The following is a 16470-nucleotide window of genomic DNA, read 5'->3' as shown; positions in this document are numbered from 1 at the left end:
CCTCTTCCTCCCCCACATAGGAGGGTAATGGGGGTGGGCAGAGAGAGGGAGGCGAGAATGAGAGAGATGGGGAGAGTGACAGAGTAGAGGGAGGGGATGGGGTAGGGGGTGAAGGAGAGGTAGCAATACAGAGATAGAGACGGAGACACACAGACACGGAGAGGGAAGGGGGGCCGGGGGCGGGGAAGCAAGAGAGACAGGCAGACGGAGGGGAGGGTCCGGTGGCCCTGCCCCACCATGAAGTTCTCTCCATCTTGGGCAAACTGTGGTCTCTTTATTTGTTGTTACCTAGTTCCCTTTTCACAGGATGGGTGGGGGAAGGGAACGTCTCTCCTCCCCTCCCCAGCCATCCTCCTGTCCATGGGAAGTGGGTCCCTCTTTCTGGGCTCAGGTCCCTGGGGCAGCAGTGAAGGGTGGGTTCTGCCTCATCTCTAGTGTCCTAGTGGCCACAGTGTTTCAACCAACCACTCTGCCACTGCTGGAGGGGCGGGCAGGCAAGTGCCTGGTCAGACCTTGGCTGTCCGCCACCAGCCACTCCTCTGGGCAGTGGGCAGCATGGACACATCCTGCCAAGGGCTCGACCACCTTCCTGCTCACAGAGAGACACAGCCCTCCCCCCGGGATGCAAGGCACATGTAGTGGGCAGCTGAGGGTCTGTTGAGCCCCAAGGCCTGGTCTGGGGCATTTCCACCAGGCCCACCCGAGACCCTTCTCCTTGTCCTACCCCGGGGACTGGGCCCTCCTCATCTGCAGGGTTGTCTTGCCTGCTGGTCCCCCCTTCGGGTGTTTAGCACCCCCCTCCCAGCTTCAGGCTTTCAGGAAGCCCCATGCCAGGCTCCGGGTGCCCTGTTTCCAGATCTTTCCACCATCAGCAGCCTCCTGACAGCCTGCAGTGCTGGGGGCTCAGCCTGTGCGCAGACCTCGTCAGTTTGGGGTGGGGGGGTCCTGGGGCATCCAGGGGTCCTGGTCTGGCTGCAGAGTCTGGAAGTTTGTGAGCTACTTTGATTATTTTGTTGCATTCCGCTCTAAGCATTTTATTACATTGAATGGAAAACAGGAGAACTGAAAGTGCTGATATTAGTGATGATGCATAGGTCTCATCAGTCTAAAATACCCGAGACAGAAACCGCCTGACAGCTGGTGCTGCAGCCCAGCTCTGCGAGACACTCAGGGTTTGGCTGTGAAGGGAAAACATTAAAGAAACTTGAACCGGTGGAAAAAGAGCATCAAAGATGATGTCTGCTGGCAAAGTGAGCAAGCGGGGAGCTTTAGTCTGTGAACAAAGGGCCACTCCCCGAGCCGAGGCGCCTGGGTGGGTGGGTGGCTTGTGGGGCGGCTGCCGGCCAGGTGGGCCCCGTGGGTGTGGGGAAGCTGGGCGCCAGTTTGGTGCCTGGTCTGGGAGGAAGAGCGTGATCCCCCATGTGGACAGGTATCTGCCACACACAGACCCTTGGGGCCTCCCCTCAGAGGGCTGTCGTGCTGGAGGTTGTCTGTGGGTGTAGCCTGGGGCTGGGGAGAGAAGTGAGGTCAGGGCAGGTGTCCTGCCCGCACAGAATCTGGCACTTCAGCTCGGTGCCCAGCATCTCTCTGTCCTGGTCACAGCCGTCCCTTCATGTTGGATCTGAACTAAGGGGCTGTGGGGGAGGGTGGGTCGTGTGCTCTGACCCCTGGCGGTGGGTCTCCTCAGCACCCCAGCACCCCCCACCATGCGATTCTCTCTGTAGGAGGCTGGCCACATGTCCATGCCACAGAGGGGGCCTTGTGTCTCCACTCTGTCCTTCCCCTCCCCCTCCTTCCTGTCCCCTAACCCTTTACTGTACTCCCTCCTGTTCATCCCCTTTCCTTCCCTGCCCACCTCTCTCTCCTTCCCTGTCTCCTGCCTTCTCACTGATGCCTCTTGCGGCAGTGGGCTAGGTGGGGGCCCAGACTCAGGAGGCTGAAAGGGGCACTTGGGTCCCGGGAGGTCAGGGTTGGCAGGGGGTAGATGCGAGCAGATGGGGGGCACAGAGACTGTGGAGGAAAGGGGGAAATGGGCTCTTGAGGAGCCGCACACACACCTGGGCTGAGCAGGACCTGCAGGATAACTGGGTTAGGGCCTGGGGAGGGGGCTGGGGTTCCAGGGCCTCTTGGGTTGCAGCCCAAGGTGAGCTCCTCAGTGTTTATCAGAACACTATGTCCCCTAACATGCACCGTCCCCACCCCACACACCGTCCCCAGCCCACACTGTCCCCACTACACACACTATCCCCACCACACCCTGTCCCCACTACAAATACTGTCCCCACCACACAAACTGTCCTCACCCCACACTGTCCCCACCCCACACTGTCCCCACCTCACGCTGTCCTCACCCCACACTGTCCCCACCACACACCGTCCCTACCCCACACTGTCCCCACCCCACACCGTCCCACTACACACTGCCCCATCCCTCACCATTCTTCATTAGGGCAGGACAGGTTCCCTGGGTGGAGGAAGGAGGGAAGGTCGGGGGCTCCATCTGCCCCCTTCCTGTGTCCTCTCCTCCCTGCCCTGTGTCCTGGCTTCAGCACTTCATGCTTAAGAGGCTGCAACTGGGGTCACAGCCAGGGTCGCCCATCTCTTGCCCTCAAATCTAACCCTCTCTAACAACCAGGTTCTGGGCTGGGGGCGTCTGAGATCACCCAGCACACCAGCTGAACAGGCTCTGCACTAGAGAAGGACATTTTGTGTCCTTATCAGTAACTGTAGGTTCGCGTGAGTGTCAGTAATAAAGAGCCAGCCCTGCACACTCAGTCCTGCTTCTTCAGTGATAACATTTGCACGGTCACCATCCATAGTCAGCCAGGATGCTGATCTGGGTACGGCCACGTGGGGGTCATATTCAGGGCCCCACTGTCCCCACCACACACACTGATTGTGTGCGTGTTTGCTGCACAGTGTTTCTCCATGCGAGGGCACGTGCCCGCTGTTACCAGGCCCTCCTCCTTCCTGCCTCATGTCCCAGCTGCCACCTGCTGTGCCTCCATCTCTGTGCCTTTGTGTTTGCACAACGCATACAAATGGGTGAGCTGTGTGTGGCCTGTTGGGCAGGGCTTTCACACAGTGTGACCCACCCGTGGACTTGGCCTATGAGTAAGCATGTCTCCGTGGGCACCTTTGACCCCCAAGCAGAGCTCCGGACGGGCCGAGTGGCTCGCCTGGACCCTCTCTGTTGAGCTTTGCTGATTGTGCTGCGGGTTCTGAGTGGAGTCAGCTTCGGTTCTGGGAGCACATGGCCACCTTGGTCTCGGGTGCTGGCGTGAGCTCCTGCACCACCGGTGTCCTCTCCTGCTGTCTGGTGAGCCCAGCTGCCCACCTGCTTCCTGCTGGACCGAGGAGGAAGAGAAACGAGCAAAGGGGGCCCCGGGGCTGTTTACACCCCACTTCCTGAGACCCAGCTGGTCCTGGGGGCTGTGAAAGCTCCCTGTATGGGCCCCATCTGGTTGGGGAGAAGAGCTCTAGAGTTTCCAAGGTGACCGCCCCAGGTGACGCGCACGCAGCGGGCGGTGGAACATGCGCCAGCACAGATGGAAAGTGGGGGAGAGGGGATCCCCCGCGCGCTCCTGAGGCAGTTTCCATCAGTGGGGAGAAACCCAGGAAGCAGCAGGATCATCCCGAAACCTTTCTGAGGAGGCCGGTGGTGATGTCAGTGACCCACCACCGTCTGTGGGGCACAGCTACTTCTGAGGTTGGAACAGGAAATGGTTAATAGTGTTTGCAAATAAAAACTTTCTGTTCTGTCCTGTTTTTAAAGCATTTCCCAGAAGTTAAAGAAGGGTGCCTAATTTAGCTGCCCAATTCAAGAGCCAAATTAAACAAATTGAATGGAGTATTTTCACCATTTACTATACACAAGAATAAAGTTAGCTGAATTTTTTGTTTGTTGAGGTGGCGGGCAGGGGGTCACAGGAAACTCTTACCCTTTTATTTTCCAAACTTTCTAGAATGCTGTTAGTGGTTTAAATGTGAATTTATAGTTTAAATTTCCAAATGTGTGTGTTTGTGTGTAATGTGTATATATGTTGCATGTGTGTAGGCATGTATGTTCCTATATGTGCATTCATGTGTAAACATGTGTATGTGTGTACCAAAACCCTGGACTTTAGGTATAGTCCCAGAATATCAGTTAGCTTTGTTATGATTGGCTGGGTGATACTCCCAAAACCCTAGAAAACAGTGCCTTAAGAAACAGTGGCAGCCAGAAGTTTATTTCTGTCTTGAATAAGAAATCTGGAAGTAACCTGCCTGGAAGTAGGAGGGCAATGCCAGCTGTTCTCAGGAATCCAGGTCTTACCTTTCTGCTCCCTCAGCAAGGTGACCCCATGGTCTGAGATGGCTGCTGGAGGGCTGGCCATCATCTCTGCACTGTGGACCAGAAGAAGGTGAAAGTGGAGTAGAAGGAGTCGGATGATGCCCAGCTATCTGGTCTCATCCTGGAACTTTCTTGGAGGCACATACCTTGTATCTTACTGTCACACTTAGCTGCCAGGCAAAGATGCCACATGGTTGAAAGAACCAAAAAGAAGTGTCAGGGGGCTGGCCCGGTGGCTCAGGAGGTTGGAGCTCTGAGCTCCTAACGCTGAAGGCTGCCGGTTCGATTCCCACATGGGTCAGTGGGCTCTCAACCACAAGGTTGCCAGTTCAATTCCTCAACTCCTGCAAAGGATGGTGGACTCCACCCCCTGCAACTAAGACTGTACACAGCACTTTGAGCTGAGCTGCCGCTGAGCTCCCGGATGGCTCAGTTGTTTGGAGTGTGTCCTCTCAACCACAAGGTTGCCGGTTCCACTCCCGCAAGGGATGGTGGGCTGTGTCCCCCGCCGCAACTATCAATGGCAACTGGATCTGGAGCTGAACTGCGCCCTCCACTATGACTGAAAGACAACAACTTGACTTGGAAAAAATCGGTGGAAGTACACTGGGGGGGCAGAGGCCCAGAGAGCAGTTTCCAGGCTCTCGGCCTCTCGTGGAAAGGTGCTGACTCGGGTAGTAGATGGCCGTCAGCTGTAACCATTGAGCCACTGGCCACTAATATAACTGCCGCAGCTACGTTGGGGAGTGGAGTCGAGGGGAGTCGAGGACAGTTGGTCGGTTGGCAGAAAAGCGGACAGCAGGTTGCACGTCGTGTGAAACCAGCCTCCAGTGAGACTATAGTGGTGTGACTCCCCTACCTATGGCTCCGTGGGTGTTCCTTTTTGGCCTCAGCATATCCTGCGTTCTTATGTGGGGAGTGGGACCCGAGACCCCGCAGGCCGCCCCGCGTGACAGCAGGTTGAAAGATGGGTTAGAGTGTGCAGCTTAGAGAGACGGGTTACAGTTCGCATGTTAGAGAGACAGAGTCATGGCAACGTGGACAGCATGGTGGGAAGGGCAGGCGCATGCGCGTCTGGATTCCACGAGGAGGAGCGCGTAGGCGAGGGCAGAGCACCGCTTCCATCCTTCTGAAGGTCTTGATTTACTTCAGGTTAGGGTTATCCTAAATTTGTGTGTTGGAATTTCTATGGCCGCCAGCAAAATAATAGAAACAGAGAGTGGCACCCAAGTTTGTGGCAGGATGAGAATGGAACGATAAAATAGTCACTCCACGACAAGGTGGCACGAGAGGGAAGAGCCCCTGGGATGTCAGCCCGAGCAGGTGGCGGGCTCAGACTGGTGAGTTGAAGAGCTGAATGAAGGGCGACTAACTTAGGATTCTGCAGCCTGCAGAAAAGGCACGGAGGGGCCTGGTTCTCAGCCTGTCACCTGTCAGAAGGGGTGGAGGCTGTGGTTCTAGAACCTGGAAACCGTTGGCCAGCAGGCGTGGTGGCTCTCAGCTAGGGACACAGCACACACTCTGTCCCTGTGGACGAGAAGCGTGGCTGGCTGCAGTGAGCGCTTCCATGTGCCCTGGGGGAGCACATGGCACACAGATGTGGCAAGGGCCCATATCGGGGGAGGGGTACTCCCCTGGTTCACTCTGGCTGTCCCCCAGGACAGTCTGCCGAATCGCCGGGGGAGAGTGTGCTCTCCACCACGTCTGGGCCATTGTGGACGATGCTCGGGGACAAGGCCTTGCGGGGTGTGGGGAACGGCAGGTACCTGTCAGCCTCACTGGGCAACACCAACGCTGAGCGGGGGTTTTATGGTTTTGGTCCCATTTGACTGCCTGTCAACAGTCACGTGGAAAAGCCTGCTCACTCAGTATGGCGGCTTGAATAGGTGTGACAGTCATGCCTCTGTGTGGCCCTTGTCCTGAGGGTGCCTCCTCAACCACAGGCACCCAAAGGTGGACTTCCTTTGTGCTTCATTTGCATCTTCCTTCCCTTGGGGTCCAGGGGTCAGGCTCCTCCCCACTCTGCTTGAACATTGGCCATTCTTTCCTCAATTCACTTGTTCTCATTGCACCTGACAAACTGCAGCTATGCATGCTCTTGAAACTCACACACAAAACCCCAAAAAGACGGGAGAAGCCAGACACATGTGCACAGAAAACATTGTCCGGACTCCCTTGCAGCTGCTGGGGCGCACACTGGGCGGGTGGTGGTTTTCCAGCCCAGGGGGCTGGCGGTGCCTTGGTGGGAAAGAACACACAGAGAGCTTTTGGAGGCTGGCTTCTTTCAGGTGCTGACCTCAGACTTTATAGAAGTTCATGAAGCTGTGTGTGTATGTTTTAGGCATTTTTACGTAAATGATGTACATTTATAGCCAATAAAAAGTTTGAAAATTTGCAATGACACGTAAAGTTAAAGTTCTTCACAGCCTTGTTTGTGACGGTAGAGAACCATCACTGAGCAGCTTGGGAACAGGCAGGACAGACAAGGTGGAGCCACCGGCCTTAAGACACCAGATGCTGAAGGGGAGAGCGTGGGGCATTGTCTGGGGCACGGTGTGGAGGGAAACACCAGGCTTCAGGTGACATGTTCAGCATGGTTTCCTGTTTGTGACAAGAGCGCTGGACTATCTGCATGTGCACGTGCAGCTCCAGACGGTCTCTGGGTGGCCGGCTGCCCCGCAATGTCATCGCCTTGCATTGTTTTTCCTCGTCATTTATCTGTTTGCTTCTCATTTGTCCTAAAGAAAATGGATTGCTTGCGTAATGAAAAATATTAAAAAAGGATAAGAAAAAGAGGCCTGTTTCTCCTTTCTCTGAGACAAACCGGTTGCCATGGAGACTGACCGGTTGTCAAGGCAGCGGTCGGTCGGCGGGTGGGGCTGCAGAGGCATCCACCAGCCAGAGCCGGCAAGCCTCAGTCCGCACTGCGGCCCAGCGCCAGCATGGACGGGGTGCACGTGTGGGCCCGCACACTGGCCCAGCTGATGGCCAAGAGTAAGCCGCAGGACACCTGGGAGCTGGTCCCTGACGAGAACTTGGCCTTTGGGCATGTGGACGGCGGAGGTTTCCAGTACCGGCTGAGGGGGCTTTCAAGGTGCGGTGGAGGGTGGGGCCTCTTGCTGGGTCCTGGGGGTGGGGAGGGGCTGAAGGCTGCTTGACCACTGGCCCTAGGCTGGGCCTGAGTCCCAAGGCCAGGCTGGGTGCATCCCGGCACTTGGGCATGTGGAGAGGGGCATGTGTCCGGCCTGCTCTTGTCCCCCAACAGGTGGGTGGCTGGGTGCTTGTGATCCCTTTCAGTGACAGGCAGAGACCCTGCCTGGCAGTGCTAGACCCCTGGAGCCCAGGTGGGGCCTTGCCAGTTGGGGGCTGCTGGGGTGACATGGTCACCCACTCAGGAGGGCTCCATCGGTTTACTGCGCATCTCCTGGTCTCCATGGCAGCGCCACCACCCAGCCCTACACTGCAGCTGGGCCTGAGGGACCGGAAGCGGAGAGGTGCACTGAGGGGCACGGCCCTAGAAAAGGGGGCGCTGTGCCCCGCCTGGTCACGGCAGAGTGGGAGGCCATTTGGGAGCCCTGGTGGCCTCGCGTCACTGTGTGAGCCTCCGTCTTCATCATCATCGTCATCAGTGTCATGATGACAGCTGTCAGTCCAGTGGGATGGCCCAGAGCTGCAGAGCCCCACCTAGCCAGGCACCCCAGTCCTCAAGGAGAGCTGGGAGGTGGCGCAGTGGGGGAGCGGGCCTGATTGCCGTGGAATGCTGGCTTTCTCAGGTCTGAGAAGCACTTTAAACACCTGGCTGTTCCCACAGCCAAAGTGAAGAACTGCTCTAAATGGCAGGTGAGGACGGGGAACACTGCCAAGCAGGTTTTCAGTTTTCAATGGAAACACCAGCTGGTGGGATGGTCACAAACAGAAACCTACATTCTCCTCCTCAGCCCTCCGGCACGTGTGGCTTGTGACGTGCTCATTAATGAAATCGCAACACCGTTGGTTGTTCGGTCCTCAGGGCACTCTCCACGTACAGGCAGTCTCCCCGGCCACTTGTGGCTGCAGGCTGGCGCAGAGGCAGAGCCATGCCACAGTCACGGAAAGTTCTAAGGACAGACCCGCAGGGCTTCCTGGGAACATTTGGAGCCTTCCCACGCATGTGGGTTCCCATGCCTGCATGCATGTGCCACACAGGGGTGACTCGTCTGTGACCTGAGGGTCTTGGAGAGAGGCCCCAACTGCCCAGCCCTGGGACACGCAGCCTCAGATGGCTTGGGGCACCAGCACCTTCACCATGTATTCGCTGACCCAAGCAGCTGGCCCTCTTCCATGCAGGGGTGGAGTGCGGCTCCCCTGTTCACACGGTCAAAGCCAGAGGGCCCAGGACACACGCCATCCTCCAGGAACCCCCGCCCCTCCTCTGTCTCCATGCTTGTCTGTCTGCTGCATTGTTCCCATCACCCAACCCCCTCCTCCGTCCTCATCACCCAGGCCCCTGCCCCCTGGTTTTACTTCCCTTCCTGTCACCTTCCCTCCCTGGGGTGGGCTGCCCCCTCCGAGGCCCCACAGCCCTTTCCTCAGCCCTGCCTGTCTGTCCACCACAGATGCCTTCTTTTCGTCCTCTCACCGGTATCCACAGGCCTGTCTTTGTTTTTTGCTGACATTTCCTCAAGACACTGAAGCTCCAAGTCATAATATGACAGAAATGCAGTAGCTCGCAGCCCCAAGTAAGTGCAGAGCGAGCCCTCACGTGTGTCAAGCCAGGCTTGGCCACCCAGTGCACTTTGGTGCCAAACAGGCATTTGCGTCTCAGATTATGGGGTGCAGGCAAAGGCCCCACTCTGCCCCCGAGTGGCGTGGGGCACCAGGGAGCACGGCCGCCCCGTCCCCTCCTCTCACTGCTGCCTCTGTTCTTCCCAGGCTCCAGTGCGGCCGCTGCCAGTGGGGCTGGTCCTCGGCCCACGTGCACATCCTCTTCCATGTGTGGTGGGACGAAGACAACCACTTGGGGCTGGTGAAGATGCGTGTGTGGGGCCAGGGCTGTCAGGTGTGCCCGCGGGACGCCCGGGGACACTGCCAGGTGAGCCTCCTGAACGTGCGGCTCTTCCTGCACAAGCTGGTCCTGTTTGTCCTGCACAATTGCTACCGTGAGGGCCTCAGCTCTGACCAGTGCCCCGAGATCTGCTTCGGGGACCAGTGTGAGGCCTGTGAGCTGGGGGTCTGCTTCTTCCAGAAGCCCCCAGACCCTGCTTGGGGCCCTGAAGTTAGGAGCTGCAGCCCTAGCCAGGACTCTGTGTGCGGCAGTGGCCCTGTGGTCCTCCGTGCCCGGGGCCGCACCCCCAGCTGCAGCACCGTGCCCCCTGCCATGCCCGACGTCATCAGAAGCCCCCTCTCTGAGAGCAACCAGTTCTTCAGCGAGGACATCGACATTGTCACCGTCCCCTTCTCCCTCGTGCGCACACGCAGTGACAGGGGACTTCTAGGCCCTGGGCAGGGTGCCCGGGGACCGCTTATCATTGACAGAGGTTCCATCTACCTGCCTGCCAGCGTCACAGCCACGTCCAAGGGCAGGGGCGTCCTGGTGAACATCAAGGCCCCCGTCCTCCACGGCAAGGGCCGCCTGCTCAGCAGCACCAAGCCCTTCCAGGTCACAGGCTTCATCTACAAAGGCCACGGCTCTGTGTCCTGCCCGGCTGGCACGCACAGGAAGGGTCCGGGCACGGTCTCCGGCAGCAGCGGCCGACCAGCTGGAGAGGACTTCCTGCCTGTGTCCTATATCATTGGCCTCACAGAAGATGGTGATGGCTCCCTCACTTTCCCCTCGTCCTTAGCCCACGTCATCCCAGGCCAGGGCCACCCCTCTGACGTCAACGGCTCCCTCACCTTCCCCTTCATCTTCACTGATGGGCACTGGGGACAGGGTGGCAGTGGCCTCATCCGGGTGGGACCAGAGCCCAGCCCCAGCTCCAAGTGCAAGGGCTCCCTGACCATCCCCCTGTCGGTGCTCAGCATCATAAAGCGGGGGGGGCTGCATGCCAGTGGCTGCTGCAGGAGCAGGAGGCACAGGCGCCCCAGGGCCCACAGGGAGCAGGGTTCCTGCTGGGGGCCGTACTTGGACCCCTATGAGGAGGTTTGGATCTGGGTGTGCATGGCGGCCTTCATTCTCTGGGTAATATACCTGTGTACCTTCAGCCCTGACAACTCCCAGCAGCGACTGTGAGGGTGACCCTCCCTGTGTGGTCCCCACGCACCACTCTCGCTGGGCCGCCCACACGGTGGTGCATGCAGCCTGACTGTCCTCTCTGGCAAGACTGCCCTGCCCTCCCTAAGCGGAGGCCTCTGCTTCCACCTCTCGCTTCTGTGTCTGCTCTCCTGAGGAGACTGCAGACGTCCACGTGAGATTATTCCCCCAGCTGTCCCTGGTGTGCAGGCGTGTTTGTGTGAGTCTTACACTCCAATAAAGTAAAAATTTAAGAGAAAACCGTACGGCACTCCTGGGCTGAGCTGACGCCACCACCTGAGAGGAAACTGCGTGCTAAGTGGGAGGGTGGCAGGGACATGGTGGCCCTGCAGGGACTGCAAGCACGCCAGCACGTCTTCCCCTGGATGGCTTCTGCATTCCCGCATGTGTGATGGACAGGAAAGCCAGGCCAACCCCTGCCGCTCAGGTGGGAATCACCCTCCCTGTGCTGCCCATGGTGTTTTCCGGAACAGGCCACCTGCCACCTGCCATGTCCCTGCCCCACCAGGACGAAGCGTGGGGGTGGGGAGCTCCAGCCTGGCAGCTCTTCCGATTGGAGGGACCGAAGCCTGTCGGCACCTGGGCTGGGTGGAGGATGGAGAGAAGGTGGGGAGCTGCTGGTCCTGCCACCTGCAGGTCGCCTGGGGGGTCCTGGGCCCCCTCCCTCCCCCCGGGACCCCGCCTCCTCCGCCCGCGCTGTCCTGCAGCGCCCCCGTGTGGCCGCTGGCGGGACGCTCAGCCTTGCGATGGTGGGGTCTGGAAGTCGCCGCTGCTGTTTATAAGTGTTGAATCGGGCGGTTTCGTTAAACCCAAACGGCACACATCATAAGCGCTTACGTTAGTTTCAATGAATAATTAAATTTCATTTAGTTCGTTAGTAATTAACTCACTAGAATTAGAACCCACTACTAAGAACGAAAGTGAATTCCATGTACACCCCTGATCTGCCGGCAGACCGCGTGCGCACACGGCAGCTGCTGGACTCCACCGACCTTCACAGCCTCCTCTGGAAGCTTCGGGCCAGGGACGCGAAAGCACCAAGGGCCAGCCTGGGCCTCATCCAGGGCAGATGGCGCCAGAGGCCGCCCCTGAGCCCACACGGGCGGGCGTCCACACCTGAAGCCACCCCTGAGCCCTTCGTGTAGTCTGAATGACCAGGTTAGGCTGATTTAAATATGTACAATAACTACTTCTGGGAACTGAATTAATAATAGAGATACCAAGGGTCTGAAAAGTCTCTGAAAGGATTAAAGGCAGGCACATTTTAAATGCAAATACTGTTCAGCCAAAGTTGTGGGAACAATTTCCTGGCTTTTGGTAAATTTCCTAGTGAAGGGAGAAGAATCCAATTTCTTGTACTCCAGGAGTTGCACAGTGGACACGAGCAGATGCACCCCTCTTCTCCAGCAGGGGAAAGAAAGGGTGGGGAGGCTCGACCTGACTTTCAAGGTCTGGGGCCCAACCTGTCTCCAGGGCAGACTTCCAGGCCTGGACCAGGGGACGTGACCTAGCTGACAGCGTCCTCATTCAGAGCACAGGCCCTGCAGGTGCCAGATCCCCTTGCCCAAGGCCCCTCCTCAGGGGGCTCTGGAACCCACCGTGTGCAAACTGCCCCACCTAGAAAGCTTTTTTAGCACTTTTTCTCTTAGTTGAAAAGTCAGAGGACAACTTGACTTTGATTAGGGAACATATAGATCCTGTAGGACAGACGGTCTCATTAGCAAGGGTAGAAACTTCTAGAAAGTTTTAGGAAGTCTCAAAGCTCTCATCAGAAAGGGGCTGGGTCAGTGTGGGTGACAGCCAGGGCAGATCCTCGAATCCCTTGCTGGCCAAGGCAGGTCCCTGTCCCCAGAGACCTTGGTGGACTGGGCTGCTCATGGCCACGCTGCTTCGTTTTCCAGGCACTGGCGGGGGGCGGGGGGGGGGGGGGCTTGCCCCCCAGCACGGCTGCTGCTGCTTGCTGGGGGCCTCACAGCAACCACATACTTAGTGTGCTGGTGGCTTGAATGCTGCCTCTGTTCTGATTATGGACGTGACAGGAGCAGAACACTGAGGTAGCAACTGGTTCTCCCCGAGTGTCCTTTCTGTGCGGTCCAGGATAACCATCCCTAGATAAGGGCAGTGTGAGGTTTTGTGCGTGGTCTTCAAAAGCCCCAATAATCTTTTCCATAACACGGTTCATGCAACAAACAGCTGGGTCTGGCCACCGTGACCGGCTGTGACTTTGGCTGCTGTGTGGTTTTTAACCTGATGGCCCAGGACCCCTGTGGCTATTCCTGGCAGCAGGGGGGTGCCAGGTACAGAATGGTGGCATTGTGTCTTTTAAACACAAGGAAATCATGAAAATGACACATACTCACTTTGGAAAAAGAGGAGAGAAGCAGATGGGGAGTTAGAAGACGACCCCATGACCCCACAGCAGTGCCTGCTCACAGTTTCTCTCAGTGCTGAGCCCTCAGGAGGGCCTTGGGGCTGGGGTCCCGCCCACCGCACTCCCAGGCCTGCCTGCCCTCCCACCAGCTCCTTCTTCCTGCCCTCTCCTCCTCACTGAGCCCCTTCCAACCTGGAGTCTGGCTCAGCTTTGCTGGAGGAAGAGATTAATAACACAAAGAGTGAAGACATGGTTGGGAGACTGCTTGTGTTCATGTGGTTTTGGCTTCTGCCGTTCATGGGGGGGTGATCGGGTCCCTGAGATTGCGCCAGCCGGCCAGGAGGGCTCTGCACAGCCTCACAAGGATGGCCTCGCGTGCAGCCTCAGTTTACCCGTGTCGACAGCAGTGGTGTTCTAAGTATATTCTCAGATAAAATTACCCTCCAACAACTTCTAGCTTTGCAAGTGTCAGTGACTCCTATTCTCAAACTATTTTGAGGGCTATTCACAGTCAATGGAATCTCCTGAATCATGAATGATGACGGACAGTTGGGGTGATGACTGAAGGAGCACGTGTTTTTCCATCTGTGTCGTAAGGGACCCACGCTGGGTTCTTCCCACATATTCCCTTGGCAAACCAAACGTCCGTGCTGTGTGCCAGATTCCAGACCTTTCTTTCTGGACTTTCCACTTGCCTGTCCAGCCTGTGCGGTCAGCTCTGGAATGCCCTACGAGGAATCTCTGTTGTGCACAGAACGTCACTGCCTGCTGGTTTCAGAGTCTTCCTCTGATTAACTCTGGAGAGTCCCCATGCCTGGCGAAGACGGGGTCCTTCCCCTCCATTTGCCAACCTGATCAGAGGGTCAACACAAAGCAACCGAAACCCACAAGCAGTAAAGCCTAGAGAGATGACATGAGACCACAGAGAGTGCCACAAGCCAGACCCCAGCCCCATCCCAGCAGCAGCAGGACCACCAAGGGCGGAGGCCACAGTGGCCACAGCAGGGCACAGGCCAGTGAGACTTGGGTTGCATTTTTGGCGCAAACATGAGGACAGGCTCTGCGAGAGTCTGGGTCCTCATCAGGAGGTGAGACATCCCAGGTCCCCCGACGACGGCCTGGCCCCCACTGTGAGCTCACCCTCCTGCCCTTCCAGGGCGGTCACAGTCAGCAGGGGTCCGGGAGGGAGCCTGAGCATGAAGCGGGGATCCAGGCTTTAATGGCGTTCGTGACCTCTCCACACCTGAGCTTTTCCCACTACAGAGGTAAGAGGATTTAGTTTTCTAAGGTGTTCTGGGTGACAGATGAAGTGTTGGAAGGACTTTTGGAAAATCACAAAGCTTTGTACACATCATATAGGGCATTGTCCTGGGGTTGACATTTGTGGAAATATTTTGAGCAAAGGTGAGGTACAACCAGCAGGTAGGAGATGGCCCAAAAGCCTTGCATGCACTTGCTTTCGATGGCTTGTTGTGAGCTAGTAACATCCAGGGAAGCTTTTAATGAGAGCAAACTTTAGAGAGACGAAGTACGTTTTGCACAGAACACTCAATCCAGTCATCGAAGGTTTTATTGGCACCTGCTATGTGCTAGAAAAGCAAATTGGATGGGACCAGCTGCAGCCAGAGTGAAGCAGGATGAGAGCGCCCGGGGGAGGCTGGGGTCCAGGCATGGCCGGCTGAGGGTTCTCTGAGCTGGTGGCTGTGTGTCTGCACTCTGCGCAGAGGCTCAGGTTGCCATCTTGTCAGGGGTGTGGAAGGACTTGGCACCCTGCATGGATGGCCGCGGGGGGGCCTGCAGCATCCTATGCCTGTCCTCCAGCTTCTGGGCCCATTCTCCACGGAGCCTGGGATGATGGCAATTTCGTAGCTATGAGTCAGCTTCAGGGACCGTGTGCCAGCCAGGCAGTGTCTGTTGGCACCTGAGCATATGTGTTAACAGAGCGCCCCCGCCACGGGCTGTGGGCCTGTGGCAGGGCTGCGTCCCCATCCAGCCACAGCTGTGACCTTGTGGGGTCCAGGAGAGCCCTGTGACCTGGGCTAGGTCATGGAGGGTCTCACTCTGGACCTGCCTGCCCAGGAGGGAAAGCACTTTGCCCCATGAAGCAGCTTCTGGGAATGTCTGTGCCCCAGAGACACTGAGCTGCGTCCTGAGCTGCCAACCTGGTAAGTGCCCAGTTTATTGCACAGGACCACGGGCTCACGCAGACCGGACACAGGCCCACGGTTGCTTGGGCCCCTCTGAGCGCCCTCACACTGGGCCTTGCTCCCCAACTTTCTTCCGCGACCGCCCACCATCCTGACTTCCTCGGGAGGTGGCATGGCGTTGTGACGACAGCACAATGCGTGGAGTGGTCGGGCACAGAGACAGCCTGGTTCAGGAGTCCAGGACCCCAGACACCCACCCGCAGGCGATGACCACCAGGTACCTTCAGGGTCGAGTGTGTGGTTTGGCTTTAGAGGGTGGAGAGTGGGGTGGGTGCCCGGCTTGGCTGACCTCTGGGCTTGGTGGCAATTTGGTGAAAGGCATCCACTCAGATGGTTGTCCCAGCACCCAGGGACCTAAGAGAGGCAGGTGCCTCCAAGCAGCACACGGTGGCCCCAGGACAGCAGTGCCCACGTGTGTCCGTGCATGATGGCCACGTTCCTGCCCCTTCACCGGGCGTTGGTTGCTGATTGGCTGCCCCCACGCCAAGCATGTAAAGCAGACGAATCCTAGAACCTGCAGTATGGCTGTGCGGGTGCCGTCAGGGACCAGGGCATGTCCTGGCTGTGGCCTCCGGCCCCAGAACCAGCCACATCTCCCCACACAGGTACCGAATGTCATGGCCCACAGCCCTGTCCCAGCCAGCCCTGGACCTTGCTGACCTACCCAGCTTGAGCTGATGGCACCCTATTGTCTGACCCAGAGCCCACTCCTGGGACCTGCACCCCTGGGCAGAAGACCCAGAATGTCCCAGGGCCTGATGGCACAGGAGGGCAGGGTGAGGTTCTGAGAACCCAGGGGGTTGCTGAGGCTGGGAGGAGGCATTAGTGGGGGGTCCCCTTTTCCCATGGTTGGGGGGGCTCTGCTGGACATGGCCTGGGTGGTGAGGTGGGTACAGCACCCGGTTCTGAGGGGCCAGGACAGGCAGAGTTGGGCACAACTGCCTCCATAGCTGTGCCTATGGGGGCAGATGTCCTGGATGTCAGGTGAGGGCAGGGGTGGGCCACCACAGCCAGGGGACGTCAGGTGGAGACGGGGTGGGCCACCACAGCAACCAGACCTCTGGCGGCTGGAGCGTCAGTCCAACCTGGTCTCGCCAGGAGCCAGGATCGCCCTCCGCAGCCCACTCCCAGGGCAGCAGCTGCTGGTGCTATCTGGAGAAGAGGCTGTGACTACTTTTGAGTTTCTGGCCACTTGAGTCTGTCTCAAGGTGTGAATTATGTGCTAATCTGCTCTCTTAGCTGTCCTTGAGAGCAATTATCCTGGGTCCACTTGGGGTGACCTAGGAGACCCCATCAGCACTAAGGCCCCTGCACTGAGTGGCAGAGA

General features: G+C 57.9%; 1 protein-coding gene across 2 annotated transcripts; it reads left to right on the top strand.

Moving 5' to 3' along the window:
- Positions 1-7219: 7219 nt before the first annotated feature.
- Positions 7220-10800, top strand: RTP5 (receptor transporter protein 5 (putative)). 2 transcript variants are annotated; one of them, XM_033111548.1, is made up of 3 exons: positions 7293-7427; positions 8929-9051; positions 9245-10800. In XM_033111548.1, exon 3 carries the CDS (start codon positions 9345-9347, stop codon positions 10542-10544), a length of 1200 nt encoding a protein of 399 aa, XP_032967439.1. In that variant the 5' UTR covers positions 7293-7427; positions 8929-9051; positions 9245-9344; the 3' UTR covers positions 10545-10800. The 2 variants fall into 2 exon arrangements, with proteins under 2 accessions (XP_032967438.1, XP_032967439.1); XM_033111547.1 differs by lacking the exon at positions 8929-9051 and having other exon boundaries at positions 7220-7427.
- Positions 10801-16470: the final 5670 nt, after the last annotated feature.

The sequence above is a fragment of the Rhinolophus ferrumequinum genome, chromosome 8 (assembly GCF_004115265.2).
Source record: "Rhinolophus ferrumequinum isolate MPI-CBG mRhiFer1 chromosome 8, mRhiFer1_v1.p, whole genome shotgun sequence".
Classification (NCBI taxonomy): Eukaryota; Metazoa; Chordata; class Mammalia; order Chiroptera; family Rhinolophidae; genus Rhinolophus; species Rhinolophus ferrumequinum.
The sequence above is the reverse complement of the archived record's forward strand: the minus strand, read 5'-3'. Positions and strand labels throughout refer to the sequence as shown.